This window comes from Trichomycterus rosablanca, chromosome 1 (genome assembly GCF_030014385.1).
Source record: "Trichomycterus rosablanca isolate fTriRos1 chromosome 1, fTriRos1.hap1, whole genome shotgun sequence".
Classification (NCBI taxonomy): domain Eukaryota; kingdom Metazoa; phylum Chordata; class Actinopteri; order Siluriformes; family Trichomycteridae; genus Trichomycterus; species Trichomycterus rosablanca.
This window is the reverse complement of record NC_085988.1, coordinates 62,095,351-62,120,711: the sequence shown is the minus strand read 5'-3', so window position 1 is coordinate 62,120,711 and position 25,361 is coordinate 62,095,351. Positions and strand designations below refer to the sequence as shown.

General features: G+C 39.5%; 1 protein-coding gene across 1 annotated transcript in view; it reads right to left on the bottom strand.

Annotated features, from left to right (window-relative positions):
* The window catches only part of mkln1 (muskelin 1, intracellular mediator containing kelch motifs), a 63,518-nt gene extending 44,456 nt beyond the window's left edge, over positions 1-19,062 (bottom strand). Inside the window, exons 1-5 of the mRNA XM_062994722.1 lie at positions 18,983-19,062; positions 11,027-11,096; positions 3,864-4,006; positions 2,438-2,526; positions 230-339 (exon numbers count right to left, since the gene is read on the bottom strand). Of these exons, the coding sequence (XP_062850792.1) occupies positions 230-339; positions 2,438-2,526; positions 3,864-4,006; positions 11,027-11,096; positions 18,983-19,062 (492 nt within the window). The remainder of the gene's footprint in view (positions 1-229; positions 340-2,437; positions 2,527-3,863; positions 4,007-11,026; positions 11,097-18,982) is intronic.
* Between the last annotated feature and the right edge of the window lie 6,299 nt (positions 19,063-25,361).

Sequence of the window (25,361 nt, the reverse complement as noted above, 5' to 3'; positions counted from 1 at the left end):
CCATTATTTTTGGATGTTAGTCATTACACTTTAATACGTTTTCTACCGCTCGCCCAGTGAATCAGACCCACCGCAACCCTGAAAAGGATAAAGCGGTGGTAAAACAGACATTAAATGAATGAATAACACAATGCCAGCATGACCATTTGCCGCCTGTCTAGCTCCTGTGAACATTAGTGTCATTGTGCTTGTTGCCGAGACCTCAGCACTTGTAAACACATGAACTCACCTTGCTGTACCAGTTAAGGCAGGGCTGGACTATGTCTGGATCTTCTATTCCATGCAACTCAATGTACCAGATACTGAAGTTAAAACTGGGTCCCCATGACATCAGTGGCACTGAATGAGAATACACAGAACAGAACGCATGCAGATCATTAGAAGCTGCGCCACTCACAGTGTGTGGCAGATTAAAAGCAAGGGATAAGTAATCAGGTCATGGTTAGAAATAAGTGCAGGGAAATGTTCGGCAATATGAATTACAGAACGTCCTGTACATTCATGACAGGACGGGTAATTACTGGTTACACAAGACTCATCAGTTAACAAGTTTAATGTCAAACACAGTCATGGACAATTTTGTATCTCTAGTTCACCTCGCCTGCATGTCTTTGTGGACTGTGGGAGGAAACCCACACAGACACAGGGAGAATATGCAAACTCCACACAGAATGGACCCGGGCCGCTCCACCTGGGAATAGAACCATGCACCTTCTTATGTAAGGTGACAGTGCTACACACTGAGACACCCCAAATGGCATTTTAAAAAATATGATATTAGTATTATTAGTAGTTTCCTCTATTTGCAGTGTCCTAATTTGAATATACCCAATTCCCCTGGTACCGCTATCTGCAAAACACCCCAACTGAGGAGGGCTGCAGGCTACCACGTGCTTACTCTGACGTGAGGCAGCCGGTTGCCAACTGTTTGTATTTCTCTACGCTTCTGTCTGTCCCTGACCCAGATGGTAGAAGCTGATATTTTTTGTCCATCACAAGTAAATAGTAATACTATCCAACCCTGCCACTAAACTTTTTCCTTTTTTTATTGCCTCGCTGTACCAAAGATCCCTCCACACTAGGAGTGGGCGATATGGCCTTTAAATAATATCACGATATTTTGGGATATTTTTGCGATAACGATATTCACTAGCGATATATAAGAACACTTTTTCTTAAAAACACAAAACATTGTAGTTCTGATAAATAATAATTAATTACAGTGTTTATATTCTATATTATTACAGGTTGTATTTGTATTCATATTAACAACATTTATATTAAACAAATCAGCAGAATCTCACAATCACATTTATGTTGTCCGTTTTACTTCAAATAAATGAGCATCGAAAAAATCCTGAAAACATTTAATATTTATTTATGCTTTGCTATCATTGCAAAATGAAAGCGCACGATAAACAGCAGCACCGCGACCCAGATCAACCACACAGCAGCTTACCTTGGAGGCCATCTTGTATATTTCAAGAATATTTCCAGAATATAAAAATCCATATTTAACTGTGTTATGAAAACCGTCTTAGATCATTTAACTTAACTAACATTTATTCTCTCGGCTGTCGCGGTTGAAAGGTGAAACTGGTAATTCGTTCACTTATCTGTCAATTATACAGCAACCAATGAAGAGAGAGATTCCGCCCAAAATTTAAATTCGGAAGCTCTGATTGGTTTATACATCTGAATCTCTTGAACCGGAATTGTTTTGGCCACAGAGTGAGCAAAATGAATGAATCTTTACCACAGATAAGAGCACAGTTTTCTGATTCGATTCCAATGAATAATTCGTCTGAAAAAAGTCGTTTCTGACTCATTGACTCAGTGAATCAATTTCCATGCTCATACGCGAAGGAAAGCGTCGTCCGTTTAGCGCTTTTGTGTTTTAAACGTTCTCAGATGGTAACCTGTGTATTCTATGTTTGTTCACTGACACCGTTTTTGGCCTCACATCATTCTCGGACTGACACTCCTTGTACTCACGCTGGTGCTTTTGCTTCAGGTGGTGAAATAAATTTGATGTGTTGCCACCTTTTGTCGTTACAGTATTTTTGCACGTTTTGCAAATTACAGTCGTTTGTTTGGAGTCTGACCTGCAGTACCTGAAAAACTTCCACACTAGTGATGTAGCTCGGCTTTTAGGGACTAGTTCATCCTCGGTGCTAACTCCGGTACTACTCTCTGCATTGGTCGCCATTATTTCACTGTTACGCGCTTGAGAGCGAGTGACGCGCGTTTGCTAACAATATCGCGATAAGGCAAAAATCATATCGAATTTACAACTATATCGGTATTATCGTAAACGATATTATATCGCCCACCCCTACTCCACACAAGCCGTCTGCAATGTTCCTTGACCTAATCTTTCCAAACCATGTCACCCTAATGACCTCACTCTGATGCAAGCATCTAATTACTTACTCACCAATTTTAATGTATCTGCAAGGGAACATCTGCTCATCAATTTTGTGCTTTAGCGTAAACGTCTCCTTGTTGAAGTCATTCTTAAGGCCACTATCACAACAGAAGAAGAAAAACATTCAAACCATAACCACGTGAGCTTTTTTGGTCACATTCAAGTAAAACGTGCTCATATAAATCAATGCATTCAAGTCTGCACTGATCGTACTAGTGATATGCAGCAGTATGTTGAGTATCACGAGCGCTAGGGCTGGGTATCGCCACTAATTTCCTGGATCGATTGGATTCCGATTCACAAGGTCCCGATTCGATTTTCTATTTGATTTTCGATTCGATTCCGATTCAACACATTTAGGCATATTTGAGTTACATTAACAGGTTTTGTTTAAATATGTACAGATGTTCAGAGAACGAATGTGATAATTGTACAAAGAACACTCATTATTAAAAATATGTGTGTATTTTGTTTACATAAATAATTAATCCAAAACAGAAAACAGTAACATAAATTTTTTATTATTATTTTATATGTCTGACACGCTACAACAGTGTAAATGTAATGTAAACATACACCTGGCTGTTGAACAGCTTATGCCAAGTTTACACTACACGACACTGATTAACACCTGGTCGCTGTAATGTTCACACTACACGACTGATCGGCGATGGGGGGTTTTACACTACACCATCTATCACCAGGGGGAATCACAGGCGAGCTTCTCTGGTCTCCAAAACTACGTTTTGTCACGAAAACACACGTAAGAAGTGATGAAAGGTTTAATGATACCACGTCCAAACATGCACATCAACAAGTAGCGAGAGATCAAAGTTTGTGCGCTGATGAAATAAAGGAATCTGAGTGGATTTGGCAACACGAGCAGCATGGCTTGTTCTATAGTGAGTTGGAGGTTAATAAATATTTTGTTTTGTAGAGAACGATCAGGTCAGAAATACTGTAAAACTCGTGTGTGCTGATGTATTCTGAACTATATTGCGCTCCACCACCTGTTTACAACCTCTCCCCTGTGTTTCCCCTCGCTGTTTCACACATTGATTGAGAGCCGAGTTTTGATCGCAGAGCGAACACCAAGTTCCTCCCGAATCCAGCACCGACCCGTCGCCGAGCGAAAATCAGTGCAAAAAGTTGTGTAGTGGTCATAACTTGAGCTTCTGCCATGCTAAACTGATGTGCAGGTCAGATCTCGTTGCATGAAAAAACACTGGCTGGTCACGCGAAATTAAAGGGGGTAACAGATTTCCGTGTGCACCGTAAAAAGGGGCGTATTTAAAAGATCGATCTCGCGATTATATGAATCGATATCGGATCGTTCAAATAAAGATCGGTTCGAATCGAAAAATCGATTTTATAAACCCACCCCTAACGAGTGCCATTCAATAAATGAAAGTAGACAGCTGTTGGTGGAACTTACCTGGACAGGAGCTCAGTCATGTTTTCTTCACTCATACCGCCAAACACCTTGAACTTCTTCAGGTTGCAAACGTGAGTTTTCTCATATTTGCCGTAGGTGATGCTTAGCACGATGGCTGGCCTCTCCAGCTTTAGGGTCAAGTACTGCATGTGATAGAAAGGTCTTGGATTAGCAATCAAATATTGGTGATTTAAGCATACATTTGCTAGCAGCGCATGTATGTGTGTGTTTGTGTATATACACTGATCAGCCATAACATTAAAACCACCTCCTTGTTTCTACACTCAATGTTCATTTTATCAGCTCCACTTACCATATAGAAGCACTTTGTAGTTCTACAATTACTGACTGTTGTCCATCTGATTCTCTGCATGCTTTGTTATCCCCCTTTCATGCTGTTCTTCAATGGTCAGGACTCTCCCAGGACCACTACAGAGCAGGTATTATTTGGGTGGTGGATCATTCTCAGCACTGCAGTGACACTGACATGGTGGTGGTGTGTTAGTGTGTGTTGTGCTGGTATGAGTGGATCAGACACAGCAGCGCTGATGGAGTTTTTTTAACACCTCACTGTCACTGCTGGACTAAGAATAGTACACCAACCAAAAACATTCAGCCAAAAGCACCCCGTGGGCAGCGTCCTGTGATCACTGATGAAGGTCTAGAAGATGACCAACTAAAACAGCAGCAATAGATGAGCGATCGTCTCTGACTTTACATCTACAAGGTGCACCAACTAGGTAGGAGTGTCTAATAGAGTGGACAGTGAGTGGACACGGTATTTTAAAACTCCATATCCACTCATACCAGCACAACACACACTAACACACCACCACCATGTCAGTGTCACTGCAGTGCTGAGAATGATCCACCACCCCAATAATACCTACTCTGTAGTGGTCCTGTGGGGGTCCCTGACCATTGAAGAACAGGGTAAAAGAAGGCTAAAAAGGTATGTAGAGGAACAGATAGACAACAGTCAGTAATTGTACAACTTCAAAGTGCTTCTATATGGTAAGTAGAGCTGACAAAATGGACACTGAGTGTACAAACAAGGAGTTGATTTTAATGTTATGGCTGATCAGTGTATATCTAAGCAAGTATATCAGGTGCAGCAGTGTTGTTGGGATTTTTAAAAAAACCTTACTGCCTGTGCAAGGATGAGTGCTCTGACCAAAATTATAAAGCAAAGTTCTGCCAACAAGACAAACTGTATATACAATTTAGTCAAAAACATAGCACAGACATGAAGAGGCGAATCGTGGCAAAAATATTGCCGTTGACTAGATAGCTGTGAAACAGGGAGACTGAGGGAGTTTTTGAATAAGACCTAATAAGAGCTTAGCCCTTGATTAAAACTATAACATTTCTTGAACCCACTTCCCTTGGCACATGGCAACCATTGCAGTGTGTTCTCGTCTTAATCAAAAATATATTTCATATAAAACTGCATGTGAAGACACAGTAAATAAGATCAGTTAATACTCTGAATTGTTTAAGCTTGTATCAAGTAAAGGCTGTCTAAGTCTCTAGGACTCCAGCAAACCGCCCGCATCTTGTTGTGAGGTAGGTTAGAACTGCAGACATCCCAAGTTGCAAAAACTAAGGAAAAAAAGGAAAAGAAAAGCTAAAAAACCTCTCGCACACACCAAAGGATATGGGTGATACCAGAACTTTTAGGAGCTGCTAACTGAGCTACTTAGCTAACTGTTCACATCACAAACACATTAATGTGTACTACATAGTGCACTAGATAGTGTGAAAGATAACAGATTTATGTTCCCTACATAATGCACTAGACTGTATATTAGAAAATAATTTATGTTCCTTACTTAGTGCACTAGATAGTGTACAAGATAATAAATTTATGTTCCCTACATAGTGCACTAGATTGTACAGTGTATCACAAAAGTGAGTACACCCCTCACATTTCTGCAGATATTTAAGTATATCTTTTCATGGGACAACACTGACAAAATGACACTTTGACACAATGAAAAGTAGTCTGTGTGCAGCTTATATAACAGTGTAAATTTATTCTTCCCTCAAAATAACTCAATATACAGCCATTAATGTCTAAACCACCGGCAACAAAAGTGAGTACACCCCTAAGAGACTACACCCCTAAATGTCCAAATTGAGCACTGCTTGTCATTTTCCCTCCAAAATGTCATGTGACTTGTTAGTGTTACTAGGTCTCAGGTGTGCATAGGGAGCAGGTGTGTTCAATTTAGTAGTACAGCTCTCACACTCTCTCATACTGGTCACTGAAAGTTCCAACATGGCACCTCATGGCAAAGAACTCTCTGAGGATCTTAAAAGACGAATTGTTGCGCTACATGAAGATGGCCAAGGCTACAAGAAGATTGCCAACACCCTGAAACTGAGCTGCAGCACAGTGGCCAAGATCATCCAGCGTTTTAAAAGAGCAGGGTCCACTCAGAACAGACCTCGCGTTGGTCGTCCAAAGAAGCTGAGTGCACGTGCTCAGCGTCACATCCAACTGCTGTCTTTGAAAGATAGGCGCAGGAGTGCTGTCAGCATTGCTGCAGAGATTGAAAAGGTGGGGGGTCAGCCTGTCAGTGCTCAGACCATACGCCACACACTACATCAAATTGGTCTGCATGGCTGTCACCCCAGAAGGAAGCCTCTTCTGAAGTCTCTACACAAGAAAGCCCGCAAACAGTTTGCTGAAGACATGTCAACAAAGGACATGGATTACTGGAACCATGTCCTATGGTCTGATGAGACCAAGATTAATTTGTTTGGTTCAGATGGTCTCAAGCATGTGTGGCAGCAATCAGGTGAGGAGTACAAAGATAAGTGTGTCATGCCTACAGTCAAGCATGGTGGTGGGAATGCCATGGTCTGGGGCTGCATGAGTGCAGCAGGTGTTGGGGAGTTACATTTCATTGAGGGACACATGAACTCCAATATGTACTGTGAAATACTGAGCAGAGCATGATCCCCTCCCTCCGGAAACTGGGTCCCAGGGCAGTGTTTCAGCATGATAATGACCCCAAACACACCTCTAAGACGACCACTGCTTTATTGAAGAGGCTGAGGGTAAAGGTGATGGACTGGCCAAGCATGTCTCCAGACCTAAACCCAATAGAACATCTTTGGGGCATCCTCAAGCGGAAGGTGGAGGAGCGCAAAGTCTCGAATATCCGCCAGCTCCGTGATGTCGTCATGGAGGAGTGGAAAAGCATTCCAGTGGCAACCTGTGAAGCTCTGGTAAACTCCATGCCCAGGAGAGTTAAGGCAGTTCTGGGAAATAATGGTGGCCACACAAAATATTGACACTTCAGGAACTTTCACTAAGGGGTGTACTCACTTTTGTTGCCGGTGGTTTAGACATTAATGGCTGTATATTGAGTTATTTTGAGGGAAGAATAAATTTACACTGTTATATAAGCTGCACACAGACTACTTTTCATTGTGTCAAAGTGTCATTTTGTCAGTGTTGTCCCATGAAAAGATATACTTAAATATCTGCAGAAATGTGAGGGGTGTACTCACTTTTGTGATACACTGTATATTAGAAAATAGTTTATGTTCCTTACTTAGTGCACTAGATAGTGTACTAGATAATAGATTTATGTTCCTTACTTAGTGCACTAGAGAGTGTAGTAAATAATAGACTTATGTTTCTTACATAATGCTTTAGGTAGCGTATTAGTTAACGGATTTAGGTTCCCTACATAGTGCACTAGATAGTATTTTAGATATGAATTTATGTTTCCTACGTAGTGCACTAGATAGTGAATTAGACAATTGGTTTATGTTCCCTACACAGTGCACTAGATTGCATATCAGATCACTGATTTATGTTCCCTACATAGTGCACTAGATAGTGTATTAGATAACAAATTCATGTTCACTACATGGTGCACTAGAAAGTATAACTAGATGATGATTGGTGTTCCTTACATAGTGCACTAGATAGCGTATTACATAATTAATTATGTTTCCTACATAGTGCACTAGACAGTATATTAGACAACTGATTTGTTTCCTACACAGTGCACTAGATTGTATATCAGATAACGGAGTTAATACGCGATCGGGGGAATAAAGGCTGTGTCGCCTGCGTGTGTGTGTGTGTCGCTCTTGGCCGCTCGTTCTAGATTCCGGGAGATTTTATCTGACTTGCGGGCATCAGGGAGCCGCTATGTATATGCGGGAGACTCCCGGAACTTCCGGGAGACTTGGGATGTCAGGAACTGTTCTTGTATTGTCTTGCAAACACGGTGGTGGTAGTGTAATACTGTGGGGATGCTTTGCTGCTTGTAACTCGCTGTTAAAGGATTTAAAATGTGCTCTCTTCTGAAAAAGTATGTCCAATAGTTCGTCTCTAATCTGAAGCAAGTGCAATTGGTTTCTGCAAAAAGAACTAGCCTACTTCTGGAGTGGTCTGGTCAAAGTCACAAATTAATCCCATTGTCATGCTGTAGGAGGATGAACATTTTATTCTTTAAATCTCCTCAGTGTGGCTGACAAAGCAGTTCTCCAAATAAACTAACACTACTTCACAGTGATGTGAAAGACTGATCTCGATTCCAGGCCTGTTGTGAAAGCACGGGTTAAGAGTTGAATGCACAAGCGAATGTAAATCAAACGCAGCACTTTCAATTTCCTCTTCGCCAAACCACAAGAAAGTCTGTACGCCACTGTGTGTGCCAAGAGAAGTGCAGACTGCTTCCTGCTTCTAATCTGATATTATAGGAATACAGGCGAGAGTGCTCCATCTTCAGATGAATGAAATATCACATCGTGACACGCTAACAACCTTCAAGACCAGACTACACACACACACACACTAAGAGCCACACCCGGAACACATGGTTGCATGCTGTGCTGAGAGAAAGAACATTCTGAGCCATAAATTTTTGTCACGCTCAGTTGGAAATGAACAGTTCTGTGTGTCGAGTGTTATTCTGCTAGAAACTACAACACGTGGAAAATGATCAAGTGGACGAGTGGGGAATTATTTGCGAGCTACAGACAATTACATGTGCAGAAAGTAGGGGCCGTGCAAGCAGCATAACAATTACCATTGGGGAGTTGGAAAGATTGGAAGAGAAAGAAATGCAAAAATAATGAATAAATATCACCCAGGTGGCACAGCTGGATAATTCGTTAGCACACCAGTGCTGGGATTCTGAACTCCCCAAGCTACTGGTCAGCTGGGTGCCCACTAGCGGGCATAATTGGCAATGCCTGCAGCAGACAAAATTGGCCAATAAGTCTGCCGAGTGGGAAAAGACTGGACCGAAAAAGTGGGTGGGGTATTCAACGCTGTGCAAAGACCCTGGTTAGTAGCCTGATGCCTGTACAGGAAGTGGATGAGCCTGGAGATCAAGGTGCGACTCTCAGAGCGCAAAATTCACCAAATGTATGGGTGAATAAGAAGGGGTTGGTGGAGTGCGCACACGTCAGAGGGGAGCATGAGGCTCAAAATTACTCTCCTCAGACATGACCGGAGCCTCCAGCAACAACAGAAGAACTGACTACTGCTACTAAATTGGGGGGGAAAGAGAATTTTTTTAAATAAAAGGCAATATACACTGATCAGCCATAACATTAAAACCACCTACTTGTTTCTACACTCACTGTGCATTTTATCAGCTCCACTTACCATATAGAAAGCACTTTGAAGTTCTACAATTACTGACTGTAGTCCATCTATTTCTCTACATATCTTTTTAGCCGCTTTCACCCTGTTCTTCAATGGTCAGGACCCCCCACAGGACCACTACAGAGCAGGTATTATTTAGGTGGTGGATCATTCTCAGCACTGTAGTAACACTGATGTGTTAGTGTGTGTTGTGCTGGTATGAGTGGATCAGACACAGCAGCGCTGCTGGAGTTTTAAAAAAAAGTGTGCACTCACTGTCCACTCTATTAGACACTCCTACCTAGTTGGTCCCACTTGTAGATGTAAAGTCAGAGACGATCGCTCATCTATTGCTGCTGTTTGAGTCGGTCATCTTCTAGACCTTCATCAGTGGTCACAGGACGCTGCTCACGGGGTGCTGTGGCTGGATATTTTTGGTTGGTGGACTATTCTCAGTCCAGCAGTGACAGTGAGGTGTTTAAAAACTGCAGCAGCGCTGCTGTGTCTGATCCACTCATACCAGCACAACACACACTAACACACCACCACCATGTCAGTGTCACTGCAGTGCTGAGAATGATCCACCACCCAAATAATACCTGCTCTGTGGTGGTCCTGGGAGAGTCCTGACCATTGAAGAACTATAAAGTGCTTCTATATGGTAAGTGCAGCCAATAAAATTGACAATGTGTGCAGAAACAAGGAGGTGGTTTTAATGCTATGGCTGATCAATGTATAAATTGAACTGATTATCATTAATAAAATGCATAAATAAAAGTAAATAATAAGAACAATAATATCTTGATGCATGTTCAATAATCCAGGCACACAATCCCACAAGTTGAATCAATTCATCTGAATCATGATCATCTAAATGTGTTGTTTATTTAGCTGGGACTATGTATGTAACCCAGTGTTCTTATTTCACAGCTCACTAGTTGCCATGCTGCAATGCCATGGTTCCAACTTAAAGTGGAATACAACAGTTCAGGGTTTTGTGAAACCGTGCTTCGTTTCTGTCTATGTCATATCAACAGTTTATCTCACTGGTGGTGCTTTAAAAAAGTCGAGAGACAAAAACTGAGCATCAAAGCTGTAAGTCTGCATGGTGAACGATGCTGCACCTACACCTTAGCAGTACCTACACCAGCCTGAATGTTAATGTTACTGACACTCATACAAATACATTCACATATTGCTTATCTGCCTGACTGCACAAATGTAACCAGTAGGTAGATTTTGTAATGCCAGTGCCAACACACAACTATCAGATGTTTATGCCTCAAAATATCCAAGCAAAATGTTGGCCGTCACCCACTCAGAAATAGCCAATCATGTCTGTATTTAGATGGCCACCCGGCTATTAATGCCAGTGAGGATGCAAACCCTGGATCCCAGCTGTAGGGGCTTGAGCAATTTACTGTGCCAACCGAGCACAGATGATTAATTACTTCACTACATGCAGTGCTAGATAAGCACATCGTTTACTAAACAAAAGTCAAACGGGACAATCAGAGCCAATAAAACAAGGAAGGAAACGTACCTGCGGAGGGTAATTGCTTTCTGATGACCACCTGGAAGACTGATCATTAGGTTTATCCACCAAAATGTTTCTGCAGATAAAAAAAAATCATCAAAAGTTATTGTTTGATACAGAACAGAACTCATTTTAATTGCCACACTGTTTTTCTTGTTGACATAACAGCTACATATGCAGAGTTGATGTAGTATGTAGTGCTGAAAAATGTATCTGCCCCTTCTTAATTCTTCTGTTTTTGTATAAATCCCACGCTTACTTATGTTAGACCTTGAAACACAACTGAAGGTCCCACTAGGTTTGAATCTCAGTGTTTCTATTGGCAGGCCAGGCCCTGCAATTGATTAGTGCCCAGCCCAGGTTACTACTGTCTAGCTCCCAGTGTTTGCTGGCAAAACCAGACCAACTGAGACCAAGCCCAAGTTTAATGAAAATAGAATAACAGCCCCACAAAAACTGTACCTGTCTGAAAAAATTGATTGTTAAGATACTGGACTAGTAATCAGAAGGTCTCCTGGTTCAAGTCTCACCACCAGCTTGGCCCTTGAGCAAGGCCCTTAACCCTAAAATGCTTGACTGTACTTAGAACTATAAAATGCTCAGAATACAGTGTGTACGCCAGAGATTAGGTCCAAGTCGCACGTAAGTCGCACACACAGCGACTTCAGACTTGACTCAGACTCGACTCATGACTCGCAAAAAAATGACTCGTCTCTAGCCACACACTGATCTACACACTGATCACGTGATCTTGTCTATGGGACCTTAAACAGGTTTTTAATTATAAGCACACATTTACAAAATAACAGATTACATTCCTAATGGGACACACGGTTATAAATTTAATAGCATCTGGAAGAACATAAGCTAAGGTAAGCAGTGGTTACGATTTGTTTGCTGTGTTTTGGATTTTGGGCGCTGTGCCATGATTTATCACGCGCTTTTGTTTTGCAATAAAAACAAAACGTATCAGATTAAGCTTTTAACTGGAACCTTCTTGTTACAGAAATTACCTTCATTTGCACAATGACTAGGAAAGTAAAGGCACTAAGTTAAACGACAAAATACAGTTGCTAATCTGTTGTTTTTTATCTGAACGTATATATTATTTGTTGATTTCTACGCTACATTTCCAATATATGTTTTGTGCAGATTATACTGACTCGTGACTTGACTCGGACTCTAGCCTAAAGACTTGTGACTTGACTCGGACTCTAGCCTAAAGACTTGTGACTTGACTCGGACTCTAGCCTAAAGACTTGTGACTTGACTCGGACTCTAGCCTAAAGACTTGTGACTTGACTCGGACTCGTATTTTGTGACTTGTGAACATCTCTGGTGTATGCTAAAGGAGGGTCGGGTGTGTTTCAAATCAGCATTCTAACCCTATACAGGCAATAGCTGTGCTTTTAACTGGAATCAAGCGACGGCTGTTGAATTAAAATGACAAGTCTCATTGGTGGCGCTTTGCAAAAGGTCAGCAGTGAACTTGGTTCAAGTTGAATAAAACTGAAGTTTAAGCCCAGTGGTAAGCTGTACAAATTAAGTGGAAAAGCAGTGAATGCAATGGCAAGTTTAACAGCACTGCCTCACTCTAGCCAGTTCAAATCGGTTTTGCGTGTTTACTTCAAGTCTAATGACAGGAAAACTGTCATAAACCACAAAATTATTACATTTTTATGTGTTACCACTCCTTTATTTTGGTCAGGGTTGCAATGGGTCCAGATTCCACTGAATCATTGGGCATAAAGCCCAAGCCCTCTGCTTTTTGTCTTTTATATCATGATGAAGGGACACTAAAAGTTTGTTAGTTAAACTTTAACCCGATGTGCCCTTTGATAGCTCATTTGGTGAAGTGGACTGAAGGACTGAAGTGGATAGTCACTATATAACACTCATAAATTAAATGATAGAATAAATGGAAGCTACAATACACAGCACAGCAATACTTGCCCATGTCCACAGAATTGGTTGGGGGTGTCTTTAGCTGCTTTACACTTCAACACCTTGACTAACTGGTTGAATAACTGTAGGATTGCTAGTGTAACAAACTTTTCTATGGTGTAGTGTTCTAACAACATTTGATGTGTGTTTACATATTGAGTGCATTTTGTCCCTTTGGGGATTCCATAATCAATGGAAAAGTGTGCTTCTCTACACGTGATCATTTCTCTGTAGTTTGTCTTTGTACAGTTTATTTCTTTCTTTATAAACTCAACAAACTCTAAAGACGTTTGGTTACACTAGGACCGCCTCATAGTGCCAATTAACCAGTAAACGTGAGGCACTTGAATGCTACATGGTCCGTGATGGGATTTTCACAGCCGTGAATTAGGTAAGGCCTTATCTATAAAACAATGTTTTAGGTTCATGTGCTGGAATACTGTGTAGACTGTTTGGACTTCTGCCTTCATGCAGCCTTGATCACGCTTATCACAGATGACAGACTGGTGTTCCATTTGTTTGTTTGATTGTTTTATTCACCTGTATCATCATTTAAACTTGATGGTAAAGTTTGACTTAGTAAAACAGGGTGGCAAACCTGAGACGTGGCATACAAAGCCAAAAAACACAACCCAGAGTTTGTAAGACTTCGACAGAAGAGTCAAGATCTGAGCAGCTATTAATACTATTATTGTTTGTACCGCTGTGCCACCAGAATTATTATGCCAAGCTGCTAGTGCTCAGTTCTCAATTCCGATGCCAATTTTCAACAAAATAGCGGCTTCTTTTATAATGGAACACCACAATGACAGAAGTTTGATGCTGTTCTGAAGAAGTGTAGCTCAAGTAGCTGGCAACAGCCCTCATGTATGTCAGGGTTTTGTGGCCATCAAGCTTTTGGTTTGTTTCAGTGAACGTTTTTACTCGGTGCTTATTACATGTAGAGCACAATGGCTGTTACAATTGCAAGAGTTAGCATAAATATTTGTTCTTTATAAAAGTTCACACAGGAACTAGTTGGCGAGCGGAGCGGACGAATGTTATTTTTACTGTTTCACTTCATTACTGTACTGTGTATGTGCTCCATGTGAGTGACGTAGATGCTTATGTAGGTGGGTTCCGACTTACGGCGAAAATCGCGTTACGTCACGTCTGTAGGAACGGATCTCGGACGTAAGTCGAGGACCTCCTGTATTGTAATTGGGTAGAATTTTATTAAGAAATAAAATAAGCTAAAATGAAGCGCAGTGGTCTAACTTGCTGTCACACCATTGCAGAGTTTTTGAACTGGTGAGCTCAAACTTCAGCATAGCCACCAACCTGGCTGGGCAGCCACACAAACACAACTGGCCGTGTTTGACATAGGGAATGTCGGACGGGATTTCTTCCAGCTGCTGCCCCTTGACCTGCCAACCGACCACCTTAGCGTATGTGCTATTCTTAATACTACAGCCTAGTGTTCACTAAAGTACACTTTGTGTTTCTATCTGAACTCTGTGATCGTCATGTTTTAGTTCGGAGTATTATGTTCCACCTGTTTTAACACTGATGAGATTAGTGAAACACAAAAGAGCACACCAAGTACTAGATAAAGAAAACTCAATTAACCAACGTCTGCTTGGTTGCTCACTTCACAGACGGCATTACTCTCACTTCAGTCGTTTCTCTAATACAAGCTTTCCACATGAGCATAATTCTTGGTTGTAAACAACAGGTACAGCGCTAAAAAAGTATTTGCTTCCACATGATTTCTTCATGTTTTGCTAATGTCACATTTGAATTGCTTCAAACTCATTTTAATATAAGATAAAGATAACAAGAGTAAACACAAAATGCAGTGCTTAAATAATAATTTCAGTTACTGAACATAAAGATTTATTTTAAACTATATTGACTTTAAGAAAGAGTTCTTAGTAGGGATGTCCCGATCCGATCTCACAGATCGGGATCGGGGCCGATCAAGGCATTTTTAACTGATCGGAAATCGGCTTTACTAATGCCGATCATAACCCGATCTTTTGTTTTACGTCAGCATGTCCGCTGTCCAACAGCGGTGTAATGTCTGTAATGCGAGCGTTCATTACTGTAGAATTTTACTGTTTATATGGTGTGTGAGTCGAGGATCACTCCGGTTTACAAAACAATAACTTTAAATCCGAGTATGAAAACTTCAGGACCATAACATACAGCTTTTACGAGTTTACGTGTTACAAGAGTGAACGACATCTCAGTATCAAGCACTCTGATTGGCTTAGTTATGTAACCGAGCATCGTAGCGATGCACTCGCTTAATAAAGAAATAAAATACACGGTATATTCACAAATTGTCGGGAGCAAAACACTTTATTACCTTCTTCTGTTCCGAATAGCGGACAGCCAGAGCCGAGCACGCTATCCCATGCACTATGGAAGCCTCAAAGGGTCAAAACACACTCACTTTGCGTAGACCCGTCCATCAAACCACTGTCACAATACAAGCACTTTAAGAACTGGCTTTCCTTCATAACAAAAAAGTGACATTCCATTTTATTTTGGTATTCAGGTTTTACTGTAATGCCGTTAAGTAACTTATTAGTTTTTTTTATATTCAAGTTAAGCTGCTACACCACTTGTGAGTGGAGATTTTTGTTCATTTTTAGTGTATCACTGCATTAAACAGAATTATGTTCTTTGAATATAAAGTTCAAAGTGAAACTGTAATTATCTTACTTCATTTTTACTACAATGCTGCACTAGGTTTGTTTACTTTTATTTTGTAAAAGAACATTAAGCAATAGCTTGGATGCAGGCAATTTTTTTCCTACAGCACTGCAGAGCTATTAAGTTGTTAAACATATACACTGGATTAATTAGAATAACTGTAATGTACTTGAAGTGTGCACTGTGTGAACAGTATTATCTAGTTCTTATCTAGACAATATCTAGAAAATACAAGTATCGGTTTGAGAATCGGTATCGGATCGGGATCAAAATTAAAGATCGGGATCAGGATCGGGAACAAAAAAACGTGATCGGGACATCCCTAGTTCTTAGTGAAATCTGGGTAGGCTGGCAACTCCTGGGAAGGTTTACCACTGTACACTGTAAGTTTTGTTAGTGAGATTTATTTATTTATTAGGATTTTAACGTCATGTTTTACAGTTTGGTTACATTCATGACAGAACAGATAATTGCTGGTTACACAAGATTCATCAGTTCTCAAGTTTTATGTCAAACACAAGTCATGGACAATTTTGTATCTCCAATTTACCTCACTTACATGTTTTTGGACTGTGGGATGAAAACCAGAGTTCACAGAGGAAACCCACGCAGACACAGGGAGAACATGCAAACTCCACACAGAAAGAACCCGGACCGTCCCATCTGGGGATCAAACCCAGGACCATCCTGCTGTGAGGCAACAGTGCTACCCACTAAGCCACCCATTACTGAGATTTATTTGTTTATTAGGATTTTAACATCATGTTTTACACACTTTGGTTACATTCATGACAGGACGGGTATTTACTGGTTACACAAGATTCATCAGTTCAAGTCTTTAATGTCAAACACAGTCATGGACAATTTTGTATCTCCAATTTATCCCACTTACATGTTTTTGGACTGTGGGAGGAAACCAATGTAGACACGGGTAGAACACGCAAACAACACAGAAAGAACTCGGACTGTCCCACCTGGGGATCAAACCCAGGACCTTCTTGCTGTGAGGCGATGATGCTACTCACCGAGCCACTATGCCAAAACCAAAGCAACCAAAGCAATGACTTTATAATGACTCATCTGTATTTGAAGTCCTTCAGAATGTGGCATCATGTGCTGCTTTTTGAGCCTGTTAGACTGCTTCACACTGCTAGACAGGTTCTATTTAACCGATTTTAGATTAATTAATTAGAAAATTTACTTGCCACAACCTTGCCCACGATTCAGATGTTGACGAAAACGTAATGAAAGAAAGCCCTGACATTCTGTGGATTTTGAACGGATATGATTGTCAACTGTACCCATCAACTATACTTAATCACACATAATGCAGCGCATGAGAAATTGAACAAACTGCCCAGATAGATAGATAGATAGATAGATGGATAGATAGATAGATAGATAGATAGATAGATAGATAGATAGATAGATAGATAGATAGATAGATAGATAGATAGATAGATAGATAGATAGATTAATCCTGAAGGAAATTAAGGCCTCAGTAGCAAGTTACATAAATCAAATAGTAAAAGTAATAGTACACACAACAGAGGTTCACATTATACAAACAAGTATCTGTATAATCACAACAACACTCAGACAACAGGACCTGAGGGTACATATGGAGGTGTTATTTGGGTTTACATCTTAAGGCTGGTATAGATTGTGAGTAATAGCTATAAAATATAAATTATAAAGTGAACCACAGTGCAAATATAAGAAAATGTGCAGATCGATACACAAAAGGTGCGGATGTGCCTATCTCTGCACACATGAGTGGGGCACGGTGGCTAAGTGGGTAGCACTGTCGCCTCACAGCAAGAAGATCCTGGGTTCGATCCCCAGGTGGGGCGGTCCGGGTCATTTCTGTGTGAAGTTTGCATGTTCTCCCCGTGTCTGCGTGGGTTTACGCCGGGTAAGTAAGTAAGTAAGTAAATTTTATTTATAAAGCACTCTTAAAACAACTTACGTTGACCAAAGTGCTGTACATCGAATAAGCATACATAACACAAATTTTTTTTTTTTTTTTTTTTTTTTTTTTTTTTATAAATATAAAGTAAGAACCAAATAAAAATACAGAGTAAGAGACAAAATAAAACAAATACAAATAGACTAAACAATTAAAATTAACACAGCTCCTCACTGTTCAAATGCCAGCTTATAAAGGTATGTTTTTAGGAGTGATTTAAAAATCCGATTTCCTCCCACAGTCCAAAGACATGCAAGTGAGGTGAATTGGAGACACTAAATTGTCCATGACTGTGTTCGATATAACCTTGTGTAAACTGATAAACCTTGTGTGATGAGTAACTACCGTTCCTGTCATGAAGTGTAAAACATGACGTTAAAATCCTAATAAACAAACACACGAGTGCACACAGATATGCACACACACATGTGCTCACCCACATACATAAAGACACATGTACATGTGCCACAATTCCAGACATGCAAAGCTTTTAGAGACATTTTTAAAACAACTTAAAGCTGTGATCACTGCCAGGGGGTGAAAATGTGTGTTTAAGAGTCTAAAAACTCGAAAAATGTATTTCATTTTATCATAATGGGTGATTAAGTGTAGTTTGTTGGGGGACATAGCAATTATTTCCATTCAAAATCAATTCCACAACACAAAGTGTGAAAAAAGTCAGAGTTTTAATACTTGTGAATCACACAGAACATAGAATCACTTTTAGAACCTCACAGATTAAGCAAACTGTTAATATAACATTATATAAGCAGGCTGTCAGACTGAATTGTTTACTGTGCAGAATGTTTGCAACGTTTTGGCGCAAACCTAACCCACATACACAAACAAGTAAAATACATTCACTGTATCATTACTTTCATCATGCAAAATAAAGTATGTTTTGCACATTTTTAATTAGACTGCTCGGAGCTAGTCACCTAAATAGCTTCCATGCAAACATAGCTGTGTAGACAGTTAGCCAAGTTAGAAATACACCTGTTTCTGTAAAGCCAGGTTCCTAACAAGTCCGCCAGCAAACTACATCATTAAAAAGCCATTATCAGCAGCAGATACAAACCAGCACAAGCAAAATAACCTACATACTGCATACTTGCATAATATATACACATTCGCTCAAAATATAGCTAGTGCTATATCTATGCTAAGCTAAGGCAGCCAGCGTTAGCTACATGCTAACCTAATCGCGCATAACTAGTGCACCTAGTGGAACCCAGTGGAGCACTCGGGCCGTTAAAACATCCCAGACAGCCTACACTTTAGTCTAAATGAATTCACCAGAAAGGTGCAGAAAGAAGAGAGATGTGTTGTTGTTTAATGGCGTTACTTACTCAGGTAAATATGTAGAGGAGTAAGAACTCCATTTATAAACAGTGTAGGAAAGCACTCTACTATCAGGAGCCACCGCCATCTTGTAACACAAATAAGCAGAAGCACATCCAGCAGCGGCGCTCATGTGAGAGTCGCTACCTCTTAAAGTGATCATGCTGGAAAATAACCAAGTTACATGTTTGTTCAACTAAAGCTGAACTGGTTAACATGTAACTTACTATTCCGTCTGTTCCAACTTCAGTGGAAATATCTGGAGAACATTACGAATGAGAATCTTTCTAAGAATATAGCGTATGAAAGTAAAAAGCACGTGAAACAGACTTACCTCACCCATCTGTCCACATTAATATGAACACTTTAGGTAAAAAACAGTTTTTGTCTATGCATTTTGGTTCCCCATTCAAATGAAACGGCATTTTTGTCAGTATTATAACTGTATCTGTAGACTGTGGGGTAAAGGAATCTAAATGTGCTGCACTTTGTGCTAATCAATGCACCTGAGTCATTCTATAATTTGGGGTACATTCCATGTCCAATGATAATAATTATATTTATTCTAACTATTTTCTTTAAAAATGTCATATTTTACCTATTAATGGAAAACATGTTGTAATATCACAAAAACATTATGTGCATCCTATGCTTCATTTAGCTTGAAATTTGTCATGATCAGCCCCGGTTCTGGACTGCTTTGCTTGGGGGGGCAGTAAAACCTAATGAGGGGGCATGTTGATAGTCATGTTTTTGAAGCCAGAAATATATTCAAGGCTTGATTTGTGCATGAATGATGACAGCCAAGCTATTGATACTGGCTTAAAGTGATGTATGAGGTAAAGAAATAAAAATGCATGTTTTCGAACTTAAACTTAAAACCCAATGATTAAAAAATACATGTTGATTATGTAAATGGAGAAAAAAGATTATCTAATTGTATTTCATTTTAATACGCCCCCTTAATTAAATTGCCATTAGTTCATTAGCCTAACCGCTAACGGCTAATAAAATAATTTAAGCAACACCTATGTAAGAGGTAAGTAACATTAAAGCAACGAAAAACCACAGTTAAGCAAATATTACCATGTGGAAGTCAGTTTAAACTCAGAAGAGTGTTTACCAGTATACCTGCCTCTCGCTCACACTAACAGAACATATACTGCCGAACTGAACTGTTTGGGGCAGTCTGCCGATTTTTATATGACTCAAAGAGCCAATCAGGAATAAGCAAGGAAATATCTTCACGCTGTAAAACAAAATGCATTTTTGTGATTGGTTCAGAGATAATTTTAAAAATAGCCGTTGCTTGCATTGTGCTTGCGGGGGCAAAGACACAATTTGGGGGGGGCAATGCCCCCCTCAGCCCCCCCCCTTAGCGCCGGCCCTGGACTCATGATGTTCCTAAATGAACAGTTTTTGCTGTGTCCGTTTTTTAAGTTGAGGGTGCCTTGGTTTCAAAATAATGAATAAAATTATTAAGGGCAACAACATCAATTTTTTTTATTTATTTCAATAGTTTAAATACTAAAGAAAAATAATATTTTTTAATATCTCTTTTAAATAATTTAAATATATTTATTTATTATTGTCCGCAAAAGTTCTGTCAACTATGTTACTAACAGAACTCCACTCAGCAACTCAAAAATGGTTTGTTCTAAAACTATGTGACCAGCATTACATGATATCATTTTTCTCTGTGGAGGGCATATTGAACAAACTGTGGTGAATGTCCTCTTATTTTTTAAAATATTTTATCTATAATAGAACATTGTCAATGAGTATATTAATTGACCGTCAACTATGTTACATACATTGTTATGGTTACAATTTTTTTTATAATTTTAATTCAAATGTATGTTCAAATTAGACATTATTCTGTTCAAGAAATGACATGTGGTCAGCCACAGAAGTTATGGGTCAAAATAGGGAAATTGTCAACTATGTTACCTGTCAACTAAGTTACCTAGTAGTCTACATCTACTTGCCCTTTTAAATAAAAAAAAAAATAATAATGTTTAAGCTTTGCAACTAGTGGATATGTTACACTAAAGGAATAAAGGAACCACTGATTGTTCTATTGAGAGAGAACATTGTTTTTGTACTTTTTTGGTGATGTGAAATGTACCCCAAATTATAGAATGACCCACCTACACTTTTATAAACAGCTCAATATACATGCTTGTAATGTTATTAAGGTTGTCTTACATTAATGATGTGTCTATCTATCTATCTGTCTGTCTGTCTGTCTATCTCACTAGTCTGTCTGTCTGTCTTTTAACCACGTATCACCAATACAAATGTTCCTTTAGGCATAATATACTGTAGAATCAGAATCTTTATTTCACCAAGTATCAGGTGTACAAGGAATTTCTCTTGGTGCAGGTGTCAACATTTAGATGTAGTAAAATGATTAAAAAAAAAGTATACAGTGGTACCTTGAAACTCACCGTCAGTTGGTTCTGGGAGTGGCGTTGAGTTTAAAAGGCGTTGAGTTTTAAGGTATTTTTTTCCGTAAGGATGTATGGGGAAACCTGTTAATGCATTCCATGGTCCTGTGGAACTGCATATATTTTAGGCTTATGTACAATAACGGGGTTGTTTTTGACACTTATACACTGAAAATAACACAAATATAATATAAAAAACACTGAGATACTATTAAAACTGTTAAAATCAATAAAAAATACAATAAAACCTGCACTTTATCTTTACTTCTTTGTTTTCTTATGCTTATGCTTATGCTAGTGCCACAACGCCTCATCCATTTTCATAAGGGGCCCAAAAGCATGGCTAGGGGCCCCAAAAGCATGGGCCCCTGGGCGCTGGCCCCACTGGCCCGGTCAGTAATCCAGCCATGTGTGTACCCTGTAATTATCTGTCCTGTCATGAATGTAACCAAAATGTAGAACATAACGTTAAAATACTAATAAAAGAACAAACGTAAACAATGTGAAAATTGTTTCCCCTAGTCCTAGGAAAGAGGGGGGCATATTTTTAGAGGGCCCTGGTTATGAGAGCTCCTACCAGGGGGCCCTAGAGAAGAGCAGGGCATACCATTAGAGGGCCCTTGATGTTGACTTCCATAGAAGTCGTTTACCATGGCTCCTTGACTTTCTAGGGACCTACAAATTGCCAGGCAAGCTACCATATTTCATAACAGATGTTTTGTTGCAAATATGCAATTCAGGCCCTTACTTAATGTTTCTGAATTTGTATTGTTTCAAAATTATTATGTTCAATTTCTCTTAAGCGCAGAGACACAAATTAATTTAGCAATTTTGCAATTATTTAAATTTAAGACAAGCAATTTCAAGCAGTTTGAATGCATACACACACTTAACTGAGCTATTTGATGTTCTTTTCATGCCTGACAATATGTCCAACAGTGAGCTCACTTTAAAGGCTAACTCACTCGCTGCAGCATATCCTTCAGATCTGAACATGAGCCTGGCAGATGAATTGATACAATACAAATCATTCATAACAGAAAAAGAAAAATGTCCTAGTAAAATGCTCAAAACCATGATAAATTTGAATTTACAGTCAACCATTCCAAATGTCTACATAGCACTTTTTTTGACTGTGCCTATCACAAATTGTGAAGGGGAGCGTTCATTCTCCAAACTGGCTCGTATTAAGAATGAACTCAGGATTAGGATGCGCCAAAACCGCCTGAACTCACTGTCACTTTTGGCCATTGAATCAGATTTGGTCAGACAGCTTAATTTTGATGAATTAGTGGATGACTTTGCAAGAAAGAAGAGTAGAAAGAAACTTATATAAAATAGATTCTTGTGTTAGGGTTAGTTATTGACAGGTTGTTTAATGTATTAATTTATGTTTTTGGAGGGGGGGGGTTGCCCTGGGCAACTCTTTGCCCAGGGGCCCAGACTATCCTTAATCCGTCCTTGGGTACACATAATTCATCAGTTCAAGTTTGATGTCAGAAACCATTACAGGCAATTGTGTATCTCCAATTCACCGACCTTATATGTCTTTTGATTGTTGTTGATACCTGAGCTACAGGAGGAAACCCATGCAAACACGAGAAAACCATGCAAACTATACACAGAGGGCCCATACCGCTCCACCTGGGAATCGAACCATGGAGGCCACTATGCTGCCCATAATACAAATGTTCCCTTGGGCATTAATAAAATGCATGTATTTATGTCTGTCTGTCTGTCTGTCTGTCTTCAACCATCTGCTCACAGCTCAAGTCAACATTTTCATAGTGTTTAGGGTTTATTTATTGGGCTTTGTTTACCTTTTCTATCAAGGTGGCTTTTTAATAGTTTGGGAACTGAGGACACTAATTGTTGCAATTCTGCGAGTGGAATTTTTGTCTATTCTTGCTTGATACAAAACTTTAACTATTCAAACAGTACATAGTTGCCACTGTTTGATTCTCCTCTTTGTGCTGCACCATACATTTTTAGTAGGAAACAGAGTTGCTCTCAGGCAGACCAGTCAAGCACACACACTGCGTGTCTATGTAGCCACACATGGAATCATCTTGCTGAAATAATCAAAAACTTCCCAGGAAAAAAATATCATATTAAATCTGTTCTACTTTTGTCAGTTAAATAAAGATTCAAAAGAAACAACAAATCACAGATTCTACTTTTTATTGTGTTTTACAAAGCAACCCAACTACTTTTCTGTAAATAGAGTTTGTACATGTTTTGGGAAAGATGGGAGGAAATCAGTGTACCTGGTAGAGTCCAATACAAGCACTGTTGGATTTCTCACACAGGATTGAACTCAGGTCACCAGAATACATGGTGCTGTGCAGCTTTATCGGGAGGATAAATTTAATTGCTTGTAGTTCTCTCTGACCTGTTGCTTTCTCTCGACTTGTACCAAAGCTGAATTTGTCTGTCTAGATCACTTAATCAGAAATCACTTCTAAATGTTTTTCTGATGATGAGTTTGGGGATGTGAGGCACATTCACTGTTTTCTTTTTTCCAACAATGCTTTTATTTAATTACCAGCATAGTAAAATACTCATCTCAAGCTTAGGGAATTTGTCTGCTTGGTTTTGACTTTGGTAAGTGCACTGCTGGCTGCCTTCCAAGCTTAGTAATCGCAGCATCCCAGCGTTTTCACGGTCATGGCTAGACAGGGTTGCCAAACAGGACAGTTTCCTGTCTATTCATACTATTTTTAATTACTGTGGGTAGAAAAAATGGCATTGGGCTGGTAGACGTAATCAGGCAGACGTACAGGAGTGGCAAATAAAGGACTGGTTATATTTCAAACTGTTGTTGAGCTGTATGTAATTGCCAGTTCAATCTGGCAACCCAAAAAGAAATAACATAATGACAATGAGAAAATGCAGGGTAAATGTAACATTAATATTTATTTTTTTATATCATTTTACTAATTGTTTTATCCTTGATGGGCCTACAATGGTTCTGATACCACCTAAAAACATCCAAGACAAGGCGCCAAGCCAACACTTAAACATTTACTTACGTACTCACATCTAGGGTCGGTTTCGTGCAGCCATTTAACCTTATGAATTAGTTTGGGAGGTGGAGGAAAACCAAAGTATTCAAAGAAAACCAAAAAAAAAAACTGTTCACAGACTGACATGAGATGAGTTTTAAACCCAGATCTCCTGGAAAATATGGAGGTTCAGCTGCTACAACATATAATATATCAGAGAATATGATAATCAAATCTAGACCCCAACACAGAAATCCCCCTTTTTGTAATAAACTATGTCATAGGTACAAAAAGGGGTAAATTAGTATTGGGGTCTAGATTCAATCACCATAGGGCAGTGGTAGCTTAGAGGTTGGGGTGCTTGCCTAGTAATCAGAAGGTTTGCCAAGTTGCCACTGCCAAGTTGCCACTGCCAAGTTGCCACTGTTGGGTCCCTGAGCAAGGCTTTTAACCCTCAATTGCTCAAGTTAACAATAATTGTATGTTGCTTTGGATAAAAGCGTCTTTTAAATGCCGAAAATGTAAATATTCTCTGCAGTTGTCTAGCAAGTCTGTTAGTAATTGTGGTAAGTAGAAGAACATGGGTACATTTCCAGTTTGCATATTAATGACTACTTATAAGTGGTTTTATTTTAATGAGGGTTAAAATGTAGATATCTTCATATGCTATTTTAATAGCTTATTTTGCATTAATACACTAATTTCTTACTCTGCATGGATTATTTTAATGGTTTTAAATGACCACTTGAGGAGTATTATGACAAAAACTCATAACTTACTGTCCTAAATACACACACAAGGTGAAGTGATCAATCTTATATCTTTTAATAAGGTCTGATTGTCGTTCTCTTTAACATAATGACCTTGCAGATAAAGACATTTTGGCTCCAGTGAATCACATCATGACGTGAGCATCTCTTACCGGAAGCATG